The sequence below is a fragment of the Pieris napi genome, chromosome 22 (assembly GCF_905475465.1).
Source record: "Pieris napi chromosome 22, ilPieNapi1.2, whole genome shotgun sequence".
NCBI classification, from domain to species: domain Eukaryota; kingdom Metazoa; phylum Arthropoda; class Insecta; order Lepidoptera; family Pieridae; genus Pieris; species Pieris napi.
The window spans coordinates 9537488-9559281 of NC_062255.1; the positions used below are offsets into that span (position 1 = coordinate 9537488).

General features: G+C 33.5%; 3 protein-coding genes across 5 annotated transcripts in view; 1 reads left to right on the forward strand and 2 right to left on the reverse strand.

The window, feature by feature from the left end:
* LOC125060803 (S-adenosylmethionine decarboxylase proenzyme) overlaps window positions 1-11300 on the reverse strand; it is a 47219-nt gene extending 35919 nt beyond the window's left edge. Inside the window, exons 1-2 of the mRNA XM_047665881.1 lie at window positions 11028-11300; window positions 10093-10179 (exon numbers count right to left, since the gene is read on the reverse strand). Of these exons, the coding sequence (XP_047521837.1) occupies window positions 10093-10179; window positions 11028-11149 (209 nt within the window). The 5' untranslated portion in view covers window positions 11150-11300. The remainder of the gene's footprint in view (window positions 1-10092; window positions 10180-11027) is intronic.
* Window positions 11301-11807: 507 nt separating this feature from the next.
* On the reverse strand, window positions 11808-12796 carry LOC125060807. The gene is made up of 2 exons (XM_047665888.1): window positions 12350-12796; window positions 11808-12109 (listed from the first exon to the last, which is right to left on the reverse strand). Exons 1-2 carry the CDS (start codon window positions 12623-12625, stop codon window positions 11834-11836), a joined length of 552 nt encoding a protein of 183 aa, XP_047521844.1. The 5' UTR covers window positions 12626-12796; the 3' UTR covers window positions 11808-11833.
* A 118-nt stretch (window positions 12797-12914) lies between these two features.
* Window positions 12915-21131, forward strand: LOC125060795 (activating signal cointegrator 1 complex subunit 2). 3 transcript variants are annotated; one of them, XM_047665866.1, is made up of 13 exons: window positions 12917-13109; window positions 13192-13269; window positions 13414-13565; window positions 13887-14067; window positions 14251-14448; window positions 14698-14948; window positions 15164-15343; window positions 16212-16352; window positions 16849-17162; window positions 17562-17799; window positions 18336-18489; window positions 18761-18903; window positions 20232-21131. In XM_047665866.1, exons 1-13 carry the CDS (start codon window positions 13092-13094, stop codon window positions 20386-20388), a joined length of 2205 nt encoding a protein of 734 aa, XP_047521822.1. In that variant the 5' UTR covers window positions 12917-13091; the 3' UTR covers window positions 20389-21131. The 3 variants fall into 3 exon arrangements, with proteins under 3 accessions (XP_047521824.1, XP_047521823.1, XP_047521822.1); XM_047665868.1 differs by lacking the exons at window positions 18336-18489; window positions 18761-18903; window positions 20232-21131 and adding exons at window positions 18164-18206; window positions 18249-18326 and having other exon boundaries at window positions 12915-13109; XM_047665867.1 differs by lacking the exons at window positions 18336-18489; window positions 18761-18903; window positions 20232-21131 and adding an exon at window positions 18164-18329 and having other exon boundaries at window positions 12915-13109.
* Window positions 21132-21794: the final 663 nt, after the last annotated feature.

A 21794-nucleotide genomic window follows, 5' to 3' on the forward strand; every position in this document is an offset into this window, starting at 1 on the left:
TCGCACTGACGCAGTGATTTATTGTAGGTGTAGATACGGCAGTTTTGCAGTGGCGCTAACATTGTTTAATTTTATTATACCTTAAAAGGTTGCCTTGAAAGCGATAAACCCCTTGATGTCCTTATTGTTTAATTGTAATAAATAGAACTGATTATTGCAATAAAGTGTTATAAATGAATAAATTAGACAATATAAGTTTTATCAAGTTAATACTCGGAACAAACGCAGGCTGCAATTTCCCCGTATCTAAAGTTACTAATTCCTTTTTGGGAAAAGGGATACTCTTCTTAAATAAAATCCTAGAGGCTCTTTTATGACTGCCTTTTAATAAATTTAAGAAATGTATTAAAGAAAAGCTGTGTAAAAAGGCTTACTATAAAGTTAACGATTATCTAGTGGATAAAAGGGCCTGGGATTAGTGCTAGACAGGCTACTTCTAATTAATTTACGATATTTGTTTTAAACTAAGTGTCGTTTGATGACTTGCTATTTTAAAAGAGTACCGAGAGTTTTTTACGCCGGCTTTTTCTCTCGGCCTACACCCTCTGTCTTCTTTGCCTATTAGTACGGATTAATAAGTGATCTTGTATCTTATGTTCCATACTAAACATATTTTATTTAATCAAGAAAACTTTCTCAAAACCAACATTTTCCCTATCTATTCAAAACTGTATTCACTAACAACCTTAAACATCTTAACCTATCCAAATCGAAAGTATTCTGTCGGACAGTATTTTAATCATATAATTGTAAGTTATGTAGACAGTCAAAACCGTTTACAACGACATCGTTTAGAACAACATACCGGTTATATTGACCAAAATCAAAGGTCCCGGCTGATTTCTATTATATAAGGTACGTAATAACAACGTCATCGGCTGTTACGACTATCGGTTTCTACGACCAAATATGATCGATGTCGCTATAACAGATTTTGACTGTAATTAGTTGCGTCTATCTTATATCATTAATATGTCAATTGGAATAGCCCACGACACCAGGAATCCTAGTGTGAGGTCTAGTGTACTTCTTTTTTATTTTCATTTACTTATATTTTATTTACTACACACCTTTACACAAGACTTCATTACTTACACTGCTAACTTTTACTACTATTATTACTCCATTATTTTTCTTTTATTGCGACTGAGGCGCAAACTAGCTGCTGTTGTCTCTGACAGAATGATCAGCCCTGTGGAACAATCTGCTCCTCAGCATAATGCTGAGCCAGGGCCAATTACGATTTAATTATTGTGTGTTTTTATTTGTAATAAATGATTTGTCTATGTATATGTCATCATACACATTGATTAAAGTTTTTCTTTCTCAAACATAGCAATATATATACAATATATATATATTTTTTTAAACATTACAGATAGATGAGTATAGATAAAAACAAAGAGCACTTATATGAATAATTAATATAATCTATGGCACGTGCCAATGTATCTCGCGTGTTGACCATGGAGCCTGATATGCTCGTGTAGAGTTTATTGTCTTTGAAATGGTACATTGTCCTCATTATATACGTATTAAGATATTAAAAAATTCTAAAAAGAAATTAATTTAGCTTTGTTAAATTTTAATAGCCTTTATATATTGTGAAAGAAACGCTATTTTTTTATAGCACAGGGGACAAACGGGCATGGACACTCCCAATGTCAGAGGGCTCGCGAGTGCGTTGCCGGCCTTTTAAGAATTGGTACGCTCTTTTCTTGAAGGACCCTAAGTCGAATTGGTTCGGAAATACTTCAGTGGGCAGCTGGTTCCACATAGTGGTGGTGCGCGGCAAAAACTGCCTTAAAAACGCTCAGTCGTTGATCGGCGGAGTTCGAGGTGATACGGGAAAATTTATAGTCAACAGGCTTCAGACGCTCCAGCCTTGACTGGATGAACTTTTCTTTCCACTTTCCGGTATAAGAAAATCGTCATTCAATGAATGTCAGAACGCTACTAAATGAAACAGATGCAAAATTCCGGCCCACGCCCCATTGGGAGGTTTTTTACTTATTAAAAAACAATTTCATCCAGTCTTAGTTAGGTACATATGTACTGTTATATATTTTTTTAAAGTCTTATCTTACAGATGCTTTAAACGAGTGGTTTCAACCTTTTTTGTCCCATGCCCCACCATACGCTTTCTAAAATTGCCTTATGCCATATGTAACATACATAATGTTTAATTAACAAATTGAATTGTTCACTAAAAAAATTATATACAGAAATTACTAGGAAAAAGTATCAACATTTTGAAAATGAAACACAGACAATTTTCAAAACATAATGAAAAACCGAAATTCAAATTCAAAATAAATTTTTGAATGGCTTAGCAATCAAATTGCCGCCCTGTAGGGCGTTGTCCCCACATTGGGAAACATTTTAAACTATTATTATTTAACTATAAACCATACTTGAACGTCTTCCGATATAGATTAAAATTTATATAACATACTAGCTGCCCCCGCGCACTTCGTTTCTCCTTAATGTGAGTTTTTAGTACCTCTCTCTATATAAACCTCTGAGTTCAAGTCATAAGTTTTAAATTAACAAATAATAAATAGGGGATGATCATAGACGGGTGAAAATTAGGGGTTGTATGTATTTTTATATGTTGTATCATAAAAAAAATATTTTTTTTATCCAAATAATAAAATACTTTTTTTTTTGGGTGGACACTTAGGCGTTGTAGCCGATTTTCAGACTTACTAAATATGCATAAAAAAAATCATAAGAATCAGTCGAGCTGTTTCGGAGGAGTATGGGAACGAAAATTGTGACACGAGAATTTTATATATATATACCTAGAGATAACATCGCAATCAAGCGACTTTCAGCAAAAGTCAGTTTTATGAGTTCATCACGGAAAATTTGTCCGTTGCTATATTCCGAGATGCTTTCACTATCTGTTGGCGCGTCGCCCATGCTGTAACCGCGTCAAACGCGTAATACACAACCCGTATTAGATATTAGTAAACATTAAAATGACCTTGGAGAAGACGCGGTGTCTAACTGCGTAAATACAACAGTATAAGTCTGGGAAACTCTGGAATCACTCGGCCAATCAATCCACTAAAATACAATACGAGATGATTGCTCTAAAACAGTGTATCCCAACGTGGGGCCCACGCCTGATTGTTAAGAGGGGCTATTCGAAAACTTATTAAAATTACTTGGCATTTCAATTTCAGTTTTTCATTATGTTTTGAAAATTTACTTACAGTGATTCGGTAACAAATTTCCTAGTTTCTTCCTGAAACCTATATACATGCCCGCCTTCCCATACATTTTCATACATGTGCTTTCACCAAAGCAGAGACGAGCGCAGCGGAGAGAGCGAGTTGAAAGAGTCACATATGATGTTAGCGAGTTGACCGAGTTTCCCACGGAAAAGAAAATGTATGAAAATCATCGTTACGAGTATAGCGGAGACCGTAATGGGTCCGTTCCGCTCGCAGATGAAGGCGGGCAATAATTTAAGTTAAGAAACACACACACAAAATGACAATAATAAAATTGTTTTTCTTTTTAAGAACAAGGTACGTTTTGTACGTAGTGTGTAATGTACTGGAATAAACAATTATTTTTTTTAATACTAAAAATTATGTATATTACATAAGAATTTTAGGAAGGCTACGGTGGGGCATGGGACAAAAAAGGTTGGGAAAACAGCATAAGTATGAATTTATAAAATCTGAGGGCACGGCAGAGAGCCGAGTCGAGCAAAAAAGCAGCACGACATCCTTTTCTCGAAGCAGTTCAGGACATTTCGACCCCCTATATCTCTGTTGTGGATAAAATATATAATTTTCATTTTTTAAATATAAAGGTCACAAAAAAGAGTGCGACTTTACATGAATTACAATCTAGCCTATACAATCATTATTTGTATGTAGGACGCAATTTTATTTGTATTGTTGTATAGCCAAAAACGCGTTTTCACCCCTTTTTCCAAGATGGCGGCCGGGGGAACACACAAACTTGAGTTTAAGCTGTTATTGACCCGTGAAAATTGCGTTGCGTTCAGTTTTGCCCTCAAATTGTAACATTTCAATGGACTATTCGTGTTTTTACTAGTTATGTTTTTGATGAACCATTAACTTTTGCTCAGACTTAACTATAACCATTCCTTACTTTTTTAAAGGATAATAAAGCAGGTATTGTAAGCTCCATCAAGCCGGAACCCGCTTTAGAAAAAACTTGATTTTTCTAAATTTACTTTTATCTACATACGATGCTAGTAAATGTAGTAAACTTTATTTTTTTGTAGTATCATTAATTGCGCCGAAAAAATAATTAATACCGCGCAAAGCAGGAAATATTACAAATAATTCAATAAAAAACTTTGAAACGGGTGCTAAATTGTTTGTAGTTTATTGTAGTGACAAAAAAAATTTTTTTTACCCCACTTTATTAAAAACTACGGAATAAATGCTAAAATAACGGAACTATGCAAAAAAAAAGACACCGACTCAAAAACTATTTTAGCATTTATCCCGTAGTCCTTAAAGTGGAGTAAAAAAAATTTTTTTTCGTCACTACAATAAACTACAATCAATTTAGCACCTGTTTCGAAGTTTTTTATCGAATTATTTGTAATATTTCCTGCTTTGCGCGGTATTAATTATTTTTTCGGCGCAATTAATGATACTACAAAAAAATAAAGTTTACTACATTTACTAGCATCGTTTGTAGATAAAAGTAAATTTAGAAAAATCAAGTTTTTTCTAAAGCGGGTTCCGGCTTGATGGAGCTGGTATTGTATGAAATGAAACATCAATTTCTGTCTTAGCTTGAGCTTAGCTTAATCTCGCCGCTAAAATGTCTATAAATATACTAAATCATAGTTTAACCTTAGTGTTTTTCGTAAGTAAAGTCTGAGCAAAGTCCAAGTGCGCACTATAGATCTCACCCTCAGAGTCTTGGAATTTAAGACACAGTACATAACAAAACTACGCCTTTTTTACACTGTGATAAGAGGTAAGTACTTTAACACGATGCAATCATGCTTTGCTGCAACGTAAAATGGTATAATACATATTATTATAAATAAATAAATCTCGGCACGTTACATAATCACGTTTTGCATGAAAATTCTAATAAGATAAAATCTTAGAAACATCTGGCACATCTTTCTCTTGTATTTAAATTTTCTTTTAACAAGAACACTCCATTCAACGCGATTTCCTATAACGTGGTGCGGGTCTACCGCGTTATAGGGGTGGATGACTGTGATAATCTTAGAAACAAATCTTGCGCATCTTTCTCTTGTATTTAAATTTTCTTTTAACAAGAATACTCCTACAACGCGATTTCCTATAACGTGGTGCGGGTCTACCGCGTTAAAGGGGTATATGACTGATAATCTTAGAAACAACTCTTGCGCATCTATTTTGTATTTAAATTTTCTTTTAACAAGAATACTCCTACAACTTGATTTCCTATAACGTGGTCCGGGTCTACCGCGTTATAGGGGTGATGACTGTGCTAATACCTCAACTGTCCTTATACGTAGTAGAGGTCAAAAATCGTAGATTTAATTACTTTTAAGATAACCCCTGTCCTCAATATATAACGTTATCAAATTAGCGTAATACAAATTTAACTTAGCAACATAGTACTATGTATGATAACCTGCAGATAAACTGTACACATTAGATCGATGACAAATCGACATGTGTACTTTATTGCACGACAGATTTTAGTTTGAAATGAAAAGCACATTCAGGGTTAGATTTAGAAATTCAATTTAGCGCAGTTTTCACGAAACGATGCGCAAGCGACCTATATCTCTGGTAAGGCGCATGCGTGTCCTAACAGCATGCTGGCGGTAAGGGAGCCCTTACTTAAATTAAATAAATCAGTGGCGCTACAACCTTTTTAGGTCTGGGCCTCAAATTTCTGTATCATCATTCATCATCAGCATCATGTGTCAATTTAATAGGCAAGTAGGTGACCAGCCTCCTGTGCCTGACAGAAGCCGTCGATTTTTTGACGTAATCACCAAATAAGAAAGAACCCTATAGTGCTTACGTGGAATAAGCTTACATAAGACCAGCCTTGCGATTCTGTAACTCACTTTTCGAACTCTCACAGCAGTTTTCACAGCGGCGGTCGCACTCAAATCAATCGTAAAACAGTCATTTTACGATTTGGCATTCTAATAAGGAGGGAACTTGTAGTTTATTGTTTATCAGAATGCCAAATCGGAAAATGACTGCTTTACGATTGATTTGAGCGCGACCGCCGCGGCCGCTGTGAAAACCGCTGTGAGAGTTCGAAAAGTGAATTACAGAATCGCAAGGCAGTATTTCCATTCTATCAAACAAATATATCTCTATCAAATTGGCTTGGAAAACAAGAATGATTACATGCCCATCAAATATATTTCAATTAAATCATTTACAAGTTACGATCGCTATATACATTAAATGCCCGCTATCATAAAGATTACATAATAATTAGTTACTCATCTTTATCAACGATGGTCACAGGTCAATGTGACAATCCAAGAAATCATGTGATTAAGCGATGTACGCTAGAAACTTATTCTACGATATATCCCGAAGGAGTTTTTTATAGGATAGGGGACTCTATCTTTCTTTCTATATTAGTATAGATAGTTCAGAGGAGATGTTCCGATTAATACTACTCTGGACTCTCAATGCCAGAGGGCTCGCGAGAGCGTTGCCGGTCTTTTAAGAATTAGTACGCTCTTTTCTAGAAGGCCCCTTAGTCGAATTGGTACGGAAATACTGCGGTGGGCAGCTGGTTCCAAATAGGTAGTGGTGGTGCGCGGCAAAACTGCCTTATAAAACGCTCAGTTGTGGAACGACGGACGTCGAGGTGATACGGATGGTATTTTGTATTTTCGCGACCGATGTTGAAACTCAGCTGCAAGTATTAATCCGAACAGCTCCTGTGAACTATCTATACTAATATAGAAAGAAAGATAGGTGTTTTCGTTTCTTCTAAAAACCCAATGAAATTAAAAGAATCCTCCACCATTCAAATACATCCCTGAGTTTATTTATTTTCCAAGTAAAAAATTGCCCGGACCGGCAACTAATATAAGATTGCCAATCCTAATGCCCTCTTTGGTGATTAGCTGGTTTCACATTTGTGGTGCGCGGCAAAATCCACCTTAAAAATCGCTAATTTGTATATGGGGTAATACCCGTATTATACAAGGGACTGAACTCGCGTAATATGAAAACGCGTTATAAGAGTGTTTACTGTACTTTTAATCAATTGCTTAAATAATTTAAATTAAGAACTTTGATAGACGAATGACAGATATTCATATCATAAACACTTGCAAGGAAGTGATAACAAGTAGGAGATAAGCGTCTACGGACGTGAAATTATCACTAGTGATAGACACTTTAATTTAATGATTACTGGGAATTAACTCTCAGATTCAGAGTCAAGAATTAGCGCTAAGAAAATAGTAACAATAAAAACATATTGGATCTGACATGTGTCAAATTGGCGCAAAATTTTAACCTGAATTCGCGAAGTGTCAAGATGGGTTGGAGACAGATAACAAACACTAAGGAGGCAAACGGTCAGGAGGTTCTGCTTACCATAGATACTTACATTGCCAGAAGGCTCACAAGTGCGTTACGAGTAAGAATTAGTACGCTCTTTTCTTGATGGACTCTAAGTCAAATTGGTTCGGTATTACTTCAGTGGGCAGCTGGTTCCACATAGTGGTGGTGCACGTCAAGTTGTGGAAAGGCGGACGTCGAGGTACCAATGGTATTTGTATTCAGCATTGACAATGAAACTCAGCTGCAGGTATCCGAACAACTCTGAATACTCTCCGTGATAAATGCGGTAGAAGATGCAGAGAAACTCCACATCTCTACGCAACGCCAAGGTAACAAGGCGATAGACAATACTACACTATGGTGCGCTTTTTTAACAGATGACGTGGGTCCTTCATTTTGAACCAGGGTTCGCAGCGAGTAAATAGTACAAACAATAAAACGTTGTCAATCAGCCTCGAGGCTTATATAAAATGTGATAAAAGCCAAGAGGCTGATTGCAGATGGTTAAAGAAAAAACGTGTGTGTACTTATGTATAAGCGTTAGAAGTAATACTTTTTTGGCGTAACAAGATAAAAATCGACACTAACAATAGAAAAGACTAAAATGTTGACTATAGCTAACTTCAGGGCGTAGGTTTTGTGCGTGCGCATCGTAAAAATTTCGTCCATTTTTCCCTAACGCGCCAAAAGAAGTATAACTTCAAAAATGACATAAGACAATAAATCCGATGGCAAGTACTTGCCAACACCTATCCAGTTACATATAATGGCGTATCAACGAAGCAATTCTGAACAATATGCAACGCTTATTCACTTAAAAAAATAAATTGGTCCGATGATTTTCGATTAGGTAACATGTAACAACAACAACTTTTATGTGTTAAATTAAAACATTGATTCTTCAAAGGTTATTTGTATTAAAAAAAAAAGTGTGTGTACTTATATACACGCGATAGAAGTTATACTTCTTTGGCGTAAGATAAAAATCTTTTCAAAATTTTTATGTTTCGACTTACTCCGAGTTTGTAGAAAAAACAACACTAACAATAGAAAAAATTACTCTCATCATTTTTCCCTAACGCGCCAAAAGAAGTATAACTTCAAAAAAAACTAAACTGTTGACTATAGCTAACTTCAGGGTGTCGGTTTTTTGTGAGGGTGTGCGCGCGCATCTTAAAAATCGCGTTAAACGAAAACGCGTTATAGAGGGGATTAACGTACATAGGTCTAGTAACAGCGAAATGGAGGAGATACAGCGAAGAGCGTGATTATCCGTACATGATAGTTTAGGCTGATAGAACAAAATAAATTAACGGTACAACCCTTGGTCATGGCCTCAGATTTCTGTATCTGACACACGCCGTCGATTTTTGTGTCTAAACTCGCACGCGCCGGTTTTCTCGCGATGTTTTCCTTAAGCTAGTGTGAAATGCGCACAAAGAAAAGGTGCACATCCGTTTCGAACATACGACCTCAGGTATAAAGTCGCAAACTCAAACCACTAGATCAATACTGCTCTCAAAGGAAGAACTACATAGACAGAAAATAAATACTCCATCAAATGATCTAATCAAATAGAAACAATAGTTTTGTCAGTTTGGTGACATGTAATGACAAAAACCCATCAAGATGGGTTGTAGCGCCTACTGAGGTATTACTAATTACCATATACCATACTTTATTTGTTCATAAATGGAAAATCAATTAGACTAATTTTATAGGACTTTATCTATTGACTAAACAAGACATTATCTATTTGCACAAATTCCGGGGTAAAGGTCTTTTACGCTCAAAATTATATCGTATTTAAGATAATTACAGACCCTGAGGTCAATTATTATCAAGCACGAGTAGCAGACATGAGTTAACATTTAACTAAAATTAAAGTTATCTCAAATTCCATTGATAAATAATGCTATCATACATAACACTATCAATCAAGATTTTATACAAAAAATTCTGTAAAACACGTCATGGATTTGACATATAAGAGCCACGCTACACGACTTGCGGGTTTCGTGTTTTCTTTACCATACGAAGAAATTTTAATTTACTTCATAGAAAGAAAAATTTTTGCCCAACCAGGGTTCGAATTTTCTACCTCATCATTAAGCACGCTAACTACAAAGTTTACACTTCTCTTCATAAAGTGCTAATATAAGCCAATTATAAATGTAATGGCCGACGCGTTATGTGTTATAAATTAAAAATATCAAAATATCTTTTCATCCATCATTAAACTTTTTATAAAACGTGATTAAAGATCTTTCTTTAGTCAATGTCAAAAATACAATGCATTAACTGTCAAACTTATAAATTTAAAACCTAGAGGGTAAAATATAATATAAAAACACAAAAACGGCTCTATATTAATAAATGAATCAAATTCACATTATTAACCACATTTACATTATTATTAGGGCTTTTTTAATTTAAATTGCTAGTATTAAAACATAATTACAAGTTATAGGTAATAATGTAAAAATAAATTATTCTTATGTTTTTTATAGTTCATATAAAATTATTTTCTACAACATACCTCAATACATATGCATCAACTTGGTCACTCTGTGTAAAAGATATGATCTCACAACGGACTATTTTCAAAACATTCTCCCATTGTTGGCTGTAAATAAAATTTTAAATTAATTTTTGTGAATGCAAAAAGTTATGTAATATAATATTAAACAAAATGTGTTACATAGATTCTATGTATTATAATAATTTCATGTTGGCCTATTTCAAAATAACATGCTTACATGGAATAAAATATAACATATTCACAAAATGAACCTGTTATTATATTGAACTCTCTACCAGAGTTTCCAAGAACAACTGTCATACTTTTTTGATAGCCTTATTATGAAACATGTTCTGTAATTTGGGACAGGCTTGAGTTTTTACTCCTCACAACCTGTTTCATAATATAAAGCCATTTTCTTACAGTTTGGACTCTCAATTTATATTGTTCAATATTCTAAGATATTGCAATAAATAAGAAGAACCATTCTTATTATTATCTTAGGATATAAAATTCTCTTTAGATAAAATACTAGCACAAAAGTACTATAAAAATCAAGAATTTCAGAAATCACATTTACTTTTCAGTAGTGAAATCGCGCGCCGAAAATTAAAATCAATGGCCATGCCATGAACTGCCCAATAAAAGGGGTCTACTAGAGGCTAGAGCGCTGAAAAGCCGGCGCTCCGCTGAAACAGCTGATTCGAGAAGATTCCATAACAAAAACAACATTGATTTTAACCTTGATATACATAAGAAACGAATTAGGTAAATTGCAACATAATCAAAAAAGTGGAGTAAGAGTATTGTATTGAATTAAGCGAAACTATTGTATGCTCAGACAAAAAATTATAGGTTAGTATAAGCCGGTAACCTTAATTCTTTTACTTGTAGTTCATTTATCACCATTTCTCAAGACATTTAATATTAATATACCATATTTTAATAATTACCGAGTGATTTTTCTTAAATCAGCGTGCTGGACCGGTGTAAACCATATTTCAATTAACTTTTCGACACCTTCAAAAAATTGCTCATTATTATCACTATTCGATATTATTTCCGTTTCAGCCATGGCGAATATATTCAGTTTAAAAAGATTTTATTGTCAGATTGAATTATTATCTTTAAAAATATATTGAAACAAAGGTCACAACCACTTCGAATAGGCGTCGAAAATTGACTGATTCGTGAATTACAATTCAAGTCTTTACTTGTTTCATGCCTGTCGCAGAGCTGGCATCTGTCTTTGTCGCACTTAGTTCAGTATAGTAATATTGACGAAAGAGAAAGAATGATTAGCTTGTGAGCAAGAGGAAGGAAGTAAAATAATTTTCTTTCTCGGTTAAACCCACCAATCGTTTCCAATGTTTTCAGACGCGCGTATTTTAAAATAAGTTTTGGCTCAGCTATAACACTATTATATTTTGGTACACAACCTATTTATAATAGTATACCATACTAGTTATATTGAGTACTACTTTACTGTTTGTAATATATTTTTTTAGACACAAAAACAAATCATTATAGCAAACCAAAATAATTATCACGGAACATTACCATTACCAAAAACACTTTTAATCTATCTAATGAATATAAACAATTAGTACAGTCTTTTATTTTTACAATTGTCACTGTAGATAATGACTAACCATGAGTAAATCCATTTCTATGCTTGCTGCAATGCATATGTAATGTTAGAAGAGAATAATTATAGAATAGTGAAAAATGTGTTTTAAATTAGTATATTCTTTTATTGTCATAAGACTTCAAACATTGCAACTAATTTATGTAATTTTCCAGTGTCAACACATTTTAAAGGTTTTAATTTTGGTTTAATGATAGGGATAATAGGTATGACATCTTTAGCTTTTTCATTGTGACAAAAATCATCAATATTGGGTTCAAGATCCTTTTTTATTGTAGTTATTTTTGTTTGCCGGTCCTTCTTCTTTAAGTCAGCTGCATCCGCATTCAGTTCCACTAAATTATTGTAAATTCTATCATTGAAATGGAAATTCAACTTTCTTGTTACCTGCAAAAACTTTAATTATTAGAAAATAATTATTAAAATTATCATACTTTGTTGCAATATAAATACATAACATGTTTCTGTTATGTCATACATATTCAATTAATAAATGTGTACCATTGCACCATTTCATTTAAAAAAAATATGAGAATAGAAGTTCTGGTTTTCAAGTAGGTATCAGTAAAAGGTTGGCCTAGTAACACAATAAATTAAAATTTAAGCAATATTTCATTTTGGTTTTACCTTGGCACTAAGTGCAGCTTTATCAACTTGAAATTCTTCGTGTAAAAGTCGCGGTGGCGCAGACTTTTTAACTTCAGATAAATAGTTGGCTAACACCTCACTGGAGCATAAAGTGGGATGAGCTAATTCCTGAGTCGTTACTATATTATGGATAGACGATTTAGATGATCCTGCACCAGGATCTCTAATAACTTTATGCTTGCTTATATTAACTTTTTGCTCAGCATGTCGCACTAAAGTTTTCTTCACCTTTGAGTCAGCTGAAGCTTTCCTCATGGTAATTAAAGTGTGCTTCGCAATTGAGTGTTTACATCATAACAATAACCAATTATTTGTTTTGAACACCGAAATATCAAACAAATTGTAAATGCTCATTGCTCAATTTAAAAATCTAACTCAACTGTAAAATATACAAAAGTGATTATTTACTAACTGCCACTTGATTTAATGTTAACCGTCAATTGTCGATCAAATATTTTTTCGAATGTCAAGCTTCGTTGGTTTGAATAGCATATTATAGCTAACTGATAACTGACAACTTCAAAATCCAACTATAGAGTGTCAGGCTGTGTGAATTGTGAATTGTGATAGTCGATGGACGGTGATGGACCATAGTAACAATTGAGAATTGATAAATCTGAATTTATATTTATTGAATACTTAGCATTATTTCCTATTTATTTTAATCAGCAAGAAACGTTTGTAGAACATTTTTGTACCTAGTGTATTTAACTTTATAAAGATGAATACAGTGTATTCTGTGAGTTTTTCTTACATAAAATTATATGGATGTAGTGAACTCAGAAATGTGCCACATAATCAAGGGTTTAAACTTATTTCAGAATCCTGAGAATTTACCTGTTGAGAACGTTACGGTTTCTGTTGCAAACGACGGTGTAGTTCAGATAATAAAAGCTTTGGTTTGTAAACATTCAATAATAGTTTTCATTGATATTTCAAAATTTCAAAACATTGTGAAAATAGTTGAAATATGTAACTGTTTAAAACAATTAATAAATTCAATTTAATTTTAATAATTGTCTGAATGTTATTTTTTTAAATAGGACCCATACTGGGTTGAAAAAAAAAATCTAATACTATATGAGAAGCCGCCAACAAGGAGTGGGATGATTATAGGAGCACTGGACTCATGGAGATCGAAAATGTCACTGTATCTAGACAACTTAAAATGGCTGCTAAGTTTAGAACACCATAGGTATACTTGAGCCACTTGTTTTAATTAGAAAATTTAGTAAAGACCAAGTTTTATAGTTATATTTGTAATTTAATCTGTAGCGACACCTACAAATGATATTATGATGTCATACTATTTATTGTGCTACTAGGCCAACCACTAATCTTATATACTATCTGATATATTACATACCCTATTCACCAAGTACCTTAAAGTACTTGTCTAATTGTGATAGAGATATTTCCAGCCTTGGATTTTCCTTGAAATATGTCAATTTTAATTTATTGTTTATGTTTTTAGATCAATAAGACTTCTTTCTGATTAACTACATTTCACTTACAGATTTTGGAGCACAGTTCTCTATCACCCTCAATGTATGGATTCTCTTATTTCATTCCTTCAAGAATCCTCTCCGCCATACATTCCACCACATGAATGTAAAGAAATTCAAAACTTATATGAAGAAATCAGAAGGCTAGTTTTTGTTGCATTTAGTAGACTGATTACGAATAAGGAGAGTAAGGTGCTTTTAAACATTATTTAATTTTAACACTCTTTGTAAATAATTATTGGTTTCAGTATACAATTTTTTTAATTTCTTAGCTCTAATTATTAACAGTCTGTCCCAAAAAGTTTTATTTCTTAAAAGACTATAATGATATATAATAAAAAAATTTACTTGTTTAAAAAAAACTATGGATTACAGACACAATGGATGACCAAGGAACATATGGCAAGTTTAATATATGACAATTTTATATTTACAATACCGGTATTATGGGATATATGTTTAACATATGGTGTAGACAATAGCCGACATGTCTCAAGGCTTGTAGAGGCTGTATATACACTGCAGCCTAGGTACGAAGGGGATACTGCACAGGCACTAGTTTTTGTACATGAGGTAATTTGTTTTAAATATAGCTCTTATTGGATAGATCTTGTGTTTAACTTTAGGAGAAACGATTTTCAATAAGTAGCTAATGATTACAGTGATCACTAGTGTGTCAACAAACTACCAAAGAATACATTTATTGCGCTCATATAACACAAATTATCTAAAAATTTGGAGGATAGAGATTGCTTAATTATTAGCTGTTTATTGTACGACATAACTTTTTTTTTAATTTTCTTTAAATATCATGTATTGCAGGCCTTCAAGTACATAATTTTACAAGTAAATAAAGACTATGATTGTGAGGATCCACCAAATTTACCGGAAACTTTTAAAGGTTTTGGGGAAATAAGACGACCTACAAATTCCAAAGGACAAGAGAAGCTCACATTTGACGCACTTCGAGATCTGGTTGTCCATATGCTTGATTCTGCCATGACCTTAAAAATATTTGTAGAAGTCTACTCAAAGGGTGTGCATATATTGAAGAGTACAAATTTTATTTTAAGGTGAGGTTTTTAAATGCCTATTTAACCTAACTCGGAGGAATTAATTCAGAACAATTTTTTTATAAATTAGAGGTAGACATTTTGATCTTAGATCTTAGAAATAGTACTTATGAAATTCCTAATAAATATCATATTACTTGTTTTGGAAATAAAATAAAAGCTAACTCGTTTTTCACTAAGGCAATATACAAAGCCAAGTAAACCAATATTTTCAGTATAGTTCAAGTGTACGAGTATGGAATACCACATCTATATGAGAAGTTAGAGGAAGTTGGTGACCCTACACGTGTTAGTTACACAGAGGTCGAAGAGTTCATTGACCTCACCAGATCAGAACTCATTGATATATTCAGAGAGGTGCTGGCTGTATACAAGAATGCTATTTTTAGTGGAGAGTGAGTATCGAACAAGAACAATTTATTAATTGAAGTTGATGCTTTTTTAAAACAAATGAAAACAGTGTTGGCCTATTGTTTTCAGCGTTTGACTCTTATCCCTGAGGCTTGGACCAATGGACTTTCTGTCTATGTGCGCATCTAATACTCGCTTGTACATTGAAGGAAAACATTGTGAGGAAACTGGCATGTCTCAAATTAAAAAATCGATATGTTAGATCTACAGTTAATTTTGTCTATGAAATAAAAATGATCAAAGAAACGGATGCACTCTGTGGCCAAGACCCATTTAGGGTTTTGGCATCACTGGATTTTGATTATTATTTTTAAATTCGATACTTTTAGATATGTGATGTCATTTTAGAGTGCACCTATGCGGTAGTCTGTCTACATTAAAAAAAAAGGTTGCGTGTACTTATGTACGCGCGTAAGAAGTTATACTTCTTTAGGCGCGTTATGAAAAATTGATGAGAGTGAAATTTTACGATGCGCGCGCACCGTGACACAAAATTAACAGAATGAAGTTGCCCACGGAAGATGCTACGGCATTGGACATAATTTAAAAACAACATTCGAATATATAAATATTAAATAATCAATGACTGGAAAAGGAGTCATTATAGTCAATAACGAAAAATTAAATAAATAAATATTTATTATTATTCTCTTACATTAATTGTAACATAAATTCTATTATTATTCGAATGTTGTTTTTAAATTATGTCCAATGCCGTAGCATCTTCCGTGGGCAACTTCATTCTGTTAATTTTGTGTCACGGTGCGCGCGCATCGTAAAATTTCACTCTCATCAATTTTTCATAACGCGCCTAAAGAAGTATAACTTCAATAATTTTTTGTATTTCCACAGAGGCAATATATCGAACAATGTTGAAGCTTATCTGTCTGTCATGATGGACGCGCTGTCTGAACGCCTTCTAATAAAGGACTACCATTTGTGCCACCCGGTACATGAAGATATTGATATGCTGCGACAGGCTTATCCTGCTATGTATCCTTTATACTCATAAAGCTCATAATATTTGTATTTAATCTATAATAATGTACAAGTAAAAGTTTGTTATGGGTTCTACTAAACTGAACATATTATAATTGCTCCTTTAAAGTAATGTTGATGATTGACATTTCAGAGTCGAGACTTAGCACTTAGTATGACTCTAGTACGTCATAACTCATAAGGTCATTGTCATAGTTCTCCGGAAGACAATTGTCATATCGTAAATACATTTTATAAATGTTTACAATTGTCATATTGTAAGAATTTATAACTATGAGAGCTCAATCTGTCAAATGTCAACTTCGTATTAATAATCAGATTAATTTTATATCGTGTTGTTACACATGGTCGGTTTGTATCAACATATTTAAATTCCATCATGGGTTTGTTTCTAAACATAAAATATATTTATGATTATTTGAAAAGAATAAGAGAAGAAGAATGTTCAGGCCATTAGAAATAACTAATATTTTTTCCTATTAAAATCCAGTGATCCAGTAAAAACAGATTTTATATTACAAGCGATATACTCCAACCTGGATGAAGAAATACCGGAACGTGACCAAAGACAAAGTGAGCATAGAGAATTAAACGGCCATCTTGAAACCATAGATATGCCGTCATCTTCCAAAGACATTGACATACCAGATAACGTCAGAGAGCAATCTTTAATCAGTGAGGTTAAGGACATATTGCCGCATCTTGGAGATGGATTTGTTTTGAAATGTCTGGAATATTACGAATTTCAGGTTGATAGGGTTGTAAATAGTGTTTTAGAGGATACGTTGGCAGAACCATTAAGAAGTTAGTATGAGTATAGTTTTTAGAAGGTCCTTTTCGCCTCAAAATAGAGGTTTGGCCTAGGTCACGTTAAGACGCGCACTTAACCTTGAGGCAGTGCTTTCGAATCACGACTGCACCAAAATAATTTTCTTCAAAATAGGCGTTTTGCCTAATTATGACTCAGTCTTAGTCTTTTAAATTTAATTACGCAGTAATTTTTATCTGTATGATATTTAAATTAAGAATTGTTAATCTGTGGAACTTTTTTTCTCTGTGATGTTTGACATTGATGGCACTCATGCATGGCATGGCATGTGACAGTTACGATTTACACTACCAGACTTTGGCATAAATATATCACAGAAAACAATATATGTATTCCGAATATATTTTATAATATATAATTTCTATTTTTTTCAGAATTGGACAAAGACCTACCAATAATCCCAGAAGATCCAGTAGACAGAAAGTTCCTGGAAACAGGAGTGGAAAGACTTAATGTGTTTGATGGAGACCAGTTTGATATAATGACCCGTGATGATGTGGACCTGAGCAAGATTCATATTGGGAAGAGGAAATCGAAGTACAAAGACCTTAAGGATATGTTGAATGACAAGACGGACGTGAAGACCAGGGTTGATATATATAGCAAATATAAGTGAGTTGTTCATTTTAGTGTTATTTTGACATAATATTAGAATGGATTTTTGACAAGATTAAAAAAAAACAATTTAGATTATTTATCTGTGATTATAGAATCTATAGAATATTTCTATATTGTTTCTGTTAAATATTTAAAAATTAAAATTAAATATTCATTCACCTGCCATAACGCTTCTTTGAGATTAGGCGATGATATATTATTTACAAGCATGTTACGTCATCGTCTTCGGCTAATCTGTGACCTCTTTGTGTCACGTGACAAATAAATATTATGAATAATAAATTATTTATTTGCTTTAATTTAATTCTTCACGTCAACCTTCTGTACCTGTACATGTCATATGTTTCGTCTTTGTCAGCCTCATGTGCCTGACACACGACAACTGCTTCATCTTCGTCAGCCTTGTGTGCCTGACTAACGACAACTGTTTCATCTTTGTCAGACTCGTGTGCCTGACACACGTCGTCAGTATCCTTTTGTTGAAGCTATAGAACTACACTTTTTTAATGTTTTGAATACATATTTTCCAGTCTGGTATGTGACGAAGAAGCACTATACTCCGATGAGTATGACGACACATATGACTCAGATGGCATAGCCCCAGCTAAAGATATTATGACAGATGACAGTAGGAGACCATTTGTGACCCCACGTGCTTTGCTCAACACCAAAAAGGATGTTGATGTAAGTAGTTTAATATCTGTAATACTTTATTAATAGGAAATATATAATCTAATTGTATGTAATTCATATTATTTTATATACTTCCTTTAAAAATATATAAGATTAAGAAAATCTATTATTAAAAGGCTGGCAACGCACTTGCGAGCCTTCTGAGACAAAGGGTGTATGCCGAGAGAAAAAGCCGGCGTAAAAAAAACCCTCTACTCTTTAAAAATTACCATTTATATTTTCCCATTTGCATTTTAAACATATTTTGGCCCAAATTTTACAGGAATACGATGAATCGGAGAGTGAAGACGAGAAACCAAGTCAGGAGAAGAGCGATAGAAGAGATTTCTGTGTCAACCCGGAAGAGATGAGAGCTAGGCGAGAGGCTAACAATGCTAGGGGAAGAAGAAAACCCGCACCTGCCAGGTTTTTAAACTTTCTTAATGTTTTCCTTGGGGTCGGACGTTCGTGTCCCAGAAAATAACTTTACAAGCTTTACCGCGCTCAAACGGTGAAGACGGTTGAAACCTAGAGTTTAAATATTAATAAAATGTTTTTATATTATTTAATATAATAATAATAATAGCATTTAATTTAGATACATTTATATTTAAACATTTATTTTTTATTCCGTAGAATTCTGACATTTCATAACTTGCTACTAAAAACGTAACTACGTTTTTTACTGTTTGTGATTAAAAGGGACGTAATTATCACTCGCCGCTAAACAACTTTAAATGTAAAGTACCGCACTTAATAAAATGGATACATTAACTAACAATAAAAACTATGTATAGACTCAGATATTCAGACTCGTATTAAAATTGAAAAATGTGCCCGGCCAAAAAGGTTTGCCATCTCTGACATGTCAAAAAATTAAAGCTGTCAGAATTCTACGGAATTAAAAATCAGAGTATAGGTCGGTTATCGAAAGCTGGCGCGTTCACAATACTCACACTAATGCAATTTCACTATACAGTATGTTTAAAAATATTACTTTTTTGCCAAGCTATATATTTTAGTCTACTCTGGTTTTAGTAAGGTTGGGTGCTGCTGGTTCTTTAACTTGGTCTTTCCTTCTAGGTTGTTTCCTCTATTTCATTCACCCTGCACATTTCCACTTTAGTTTATTTATTGAATAACACTCGTATAATTATAACAATAAATATATGTACTTAATTATTAAATATATTATATATTTGTTTGCCCTTCTAATTAATTATTGTGTTTAATTACTGTATTTCTGTATCAGTGGGGTAACTATACCTTCTTGGGCCCGTGGCAAATTCTTTTGATGGGGACCTATCAGTAAAAATCGTCATGTTGTACTCACTTTAATTTTAATAAACTTCGAGATTTTCAGCGTACTCAATTACACGTTGTACTTATATGTCCCACTAATGGCCATAGGCCTCCTCTCTTAGGCGAGAGTGAATGGTCTGTAGTCCCCACGCTAGCCCAATGCGTATTGGAGACTTCACATTCATCCATAGAACATAATCTCTCTTGTGCAGGGGCCCTCTTGGGTCGGGGTCCCGTGGCATTTTGCCAGCTATGCCATCTTATTGTTACGATTACTACAAAATTTTGCAACTTTGCAACAAAAGTTGCAACGAAGTGTTAATAAATAAATAAATATTTTAAATTTTTAAAATTTGTCATTGAAAACTAATTCGCTGGGAATCGAACCCTGGACCTCCGCTAAACGTTACTTAGACCGGAGCTAATTATAATTGTTTTTTTTTTTTTTTCAGAAACATTGACGTCGCAGGCGCTCCTAAAGGTCAAGGGCAGACGAAAGATGTCCTCAACAATAGAGATCGGAAAGAGAAGCACAAATCTTCGAGAGCTAACCATAATAGAAGACAAGGAGCGCAATGGAAACGGAGTCAGGGCATGATGCCATCATAGTATTTAACCGCAAAATACCCGCAAAGAAAAACTCGCTTAGATAGAACGAGATAACAAAAAGTTTCCATATCTTAACACTTTAGTCTCAGCGACATACAGTTATGCTCCCTATAACACGGACCGCGTTGTAGGAGTATTCTCGTAAAACAATTCAAAAACTAGGAACACGAATTTAATTTAATAACACGAATAAACCAAACGACTTGAGAAATTATTATAAATTTCACACTACAGAAATATGACTTGAGAAATCTCCGCGTTATAGGGGGAAAATAGCACGTTATTTGGGTTCGCATATAGGGGTACCGCGTTATAGTATTGGTTTTCGTGTAGACATAGGTCTATTTTTATCTTACAATTGTTATTATATGAAGTTTTTTAAATAAATTTGCTTCCAGTTTTTAGACTCCAGTTATTCTACTAACATGATAATACTCCATATATATGTAGTCTTTATTGGTACTAAATATAGCGGTTAAAACCCGCAGTTATTGTAACCTGCGGTTTTGTATTGTCTGGAAACTACCAAACATAATGTAATGTTGGTTCCTATATTCTCTCCTTGTAACATTATTACGTAAAGAATTTCCTAATTATTTCTTATATGTTAAGGCATCTTCAAAATCCAATACATTTTTGAACCATTTAGCCCTAAATTGTTTTTAAATATAGCTAGGTTTTTCTTTTCGTTTGTGAATTATAACTTATTAAAGTGTGAATTATTAAAATTTTACATACTTTTAGTTTTGTTTAATCTATATAATAATATACATATATATATATATATATATATATATGTATTTAAAGGCCGGCAATGCACTTGCGAGCCTTCTGGCAATGTGGGTAGTTATGAGCTATCACTTAACAACAGATGAGCCTATTACAAAAAAAAAAGGTTGAATGCCCTCATCTTTGGGACTACTGGTTTTAATAATATTAATGATGTTATCGAATAAATAGCTATATAATTTTCCTACCTAAAGCTGAAAAAACACCTTAACATAAAAATACATACAAAATAACGATTCTTGCCAATAGAGGTCGTAGAGTCATACCCAACTCATATAGGTTTGTTAAACGACCTTATTGTTTGTTATCACTTTTCACCACAGCGTAAACGCAATTTGACAGAAAGAGACGAAAGAATAATTCAATTAGATCGATTGAATAAATGACTCTGACACATTTGACATAGCCTAGTAATGGCGGGAATATTTTTTATTGGAATTACACAATTTCTTAGCTTTTTTCAATTCTGATTACTTAAATAAAGCATCATTACAATGTTGCGTCAGAGCCCCCTACGAAGCTAAAACTATGTGTATTCTTCTAAATTGGCATTGTCAAAAGATAATAATATTACCATTTTTGTAAACTTGAATGCCCTTGTAAAGAGACCCTTAAGG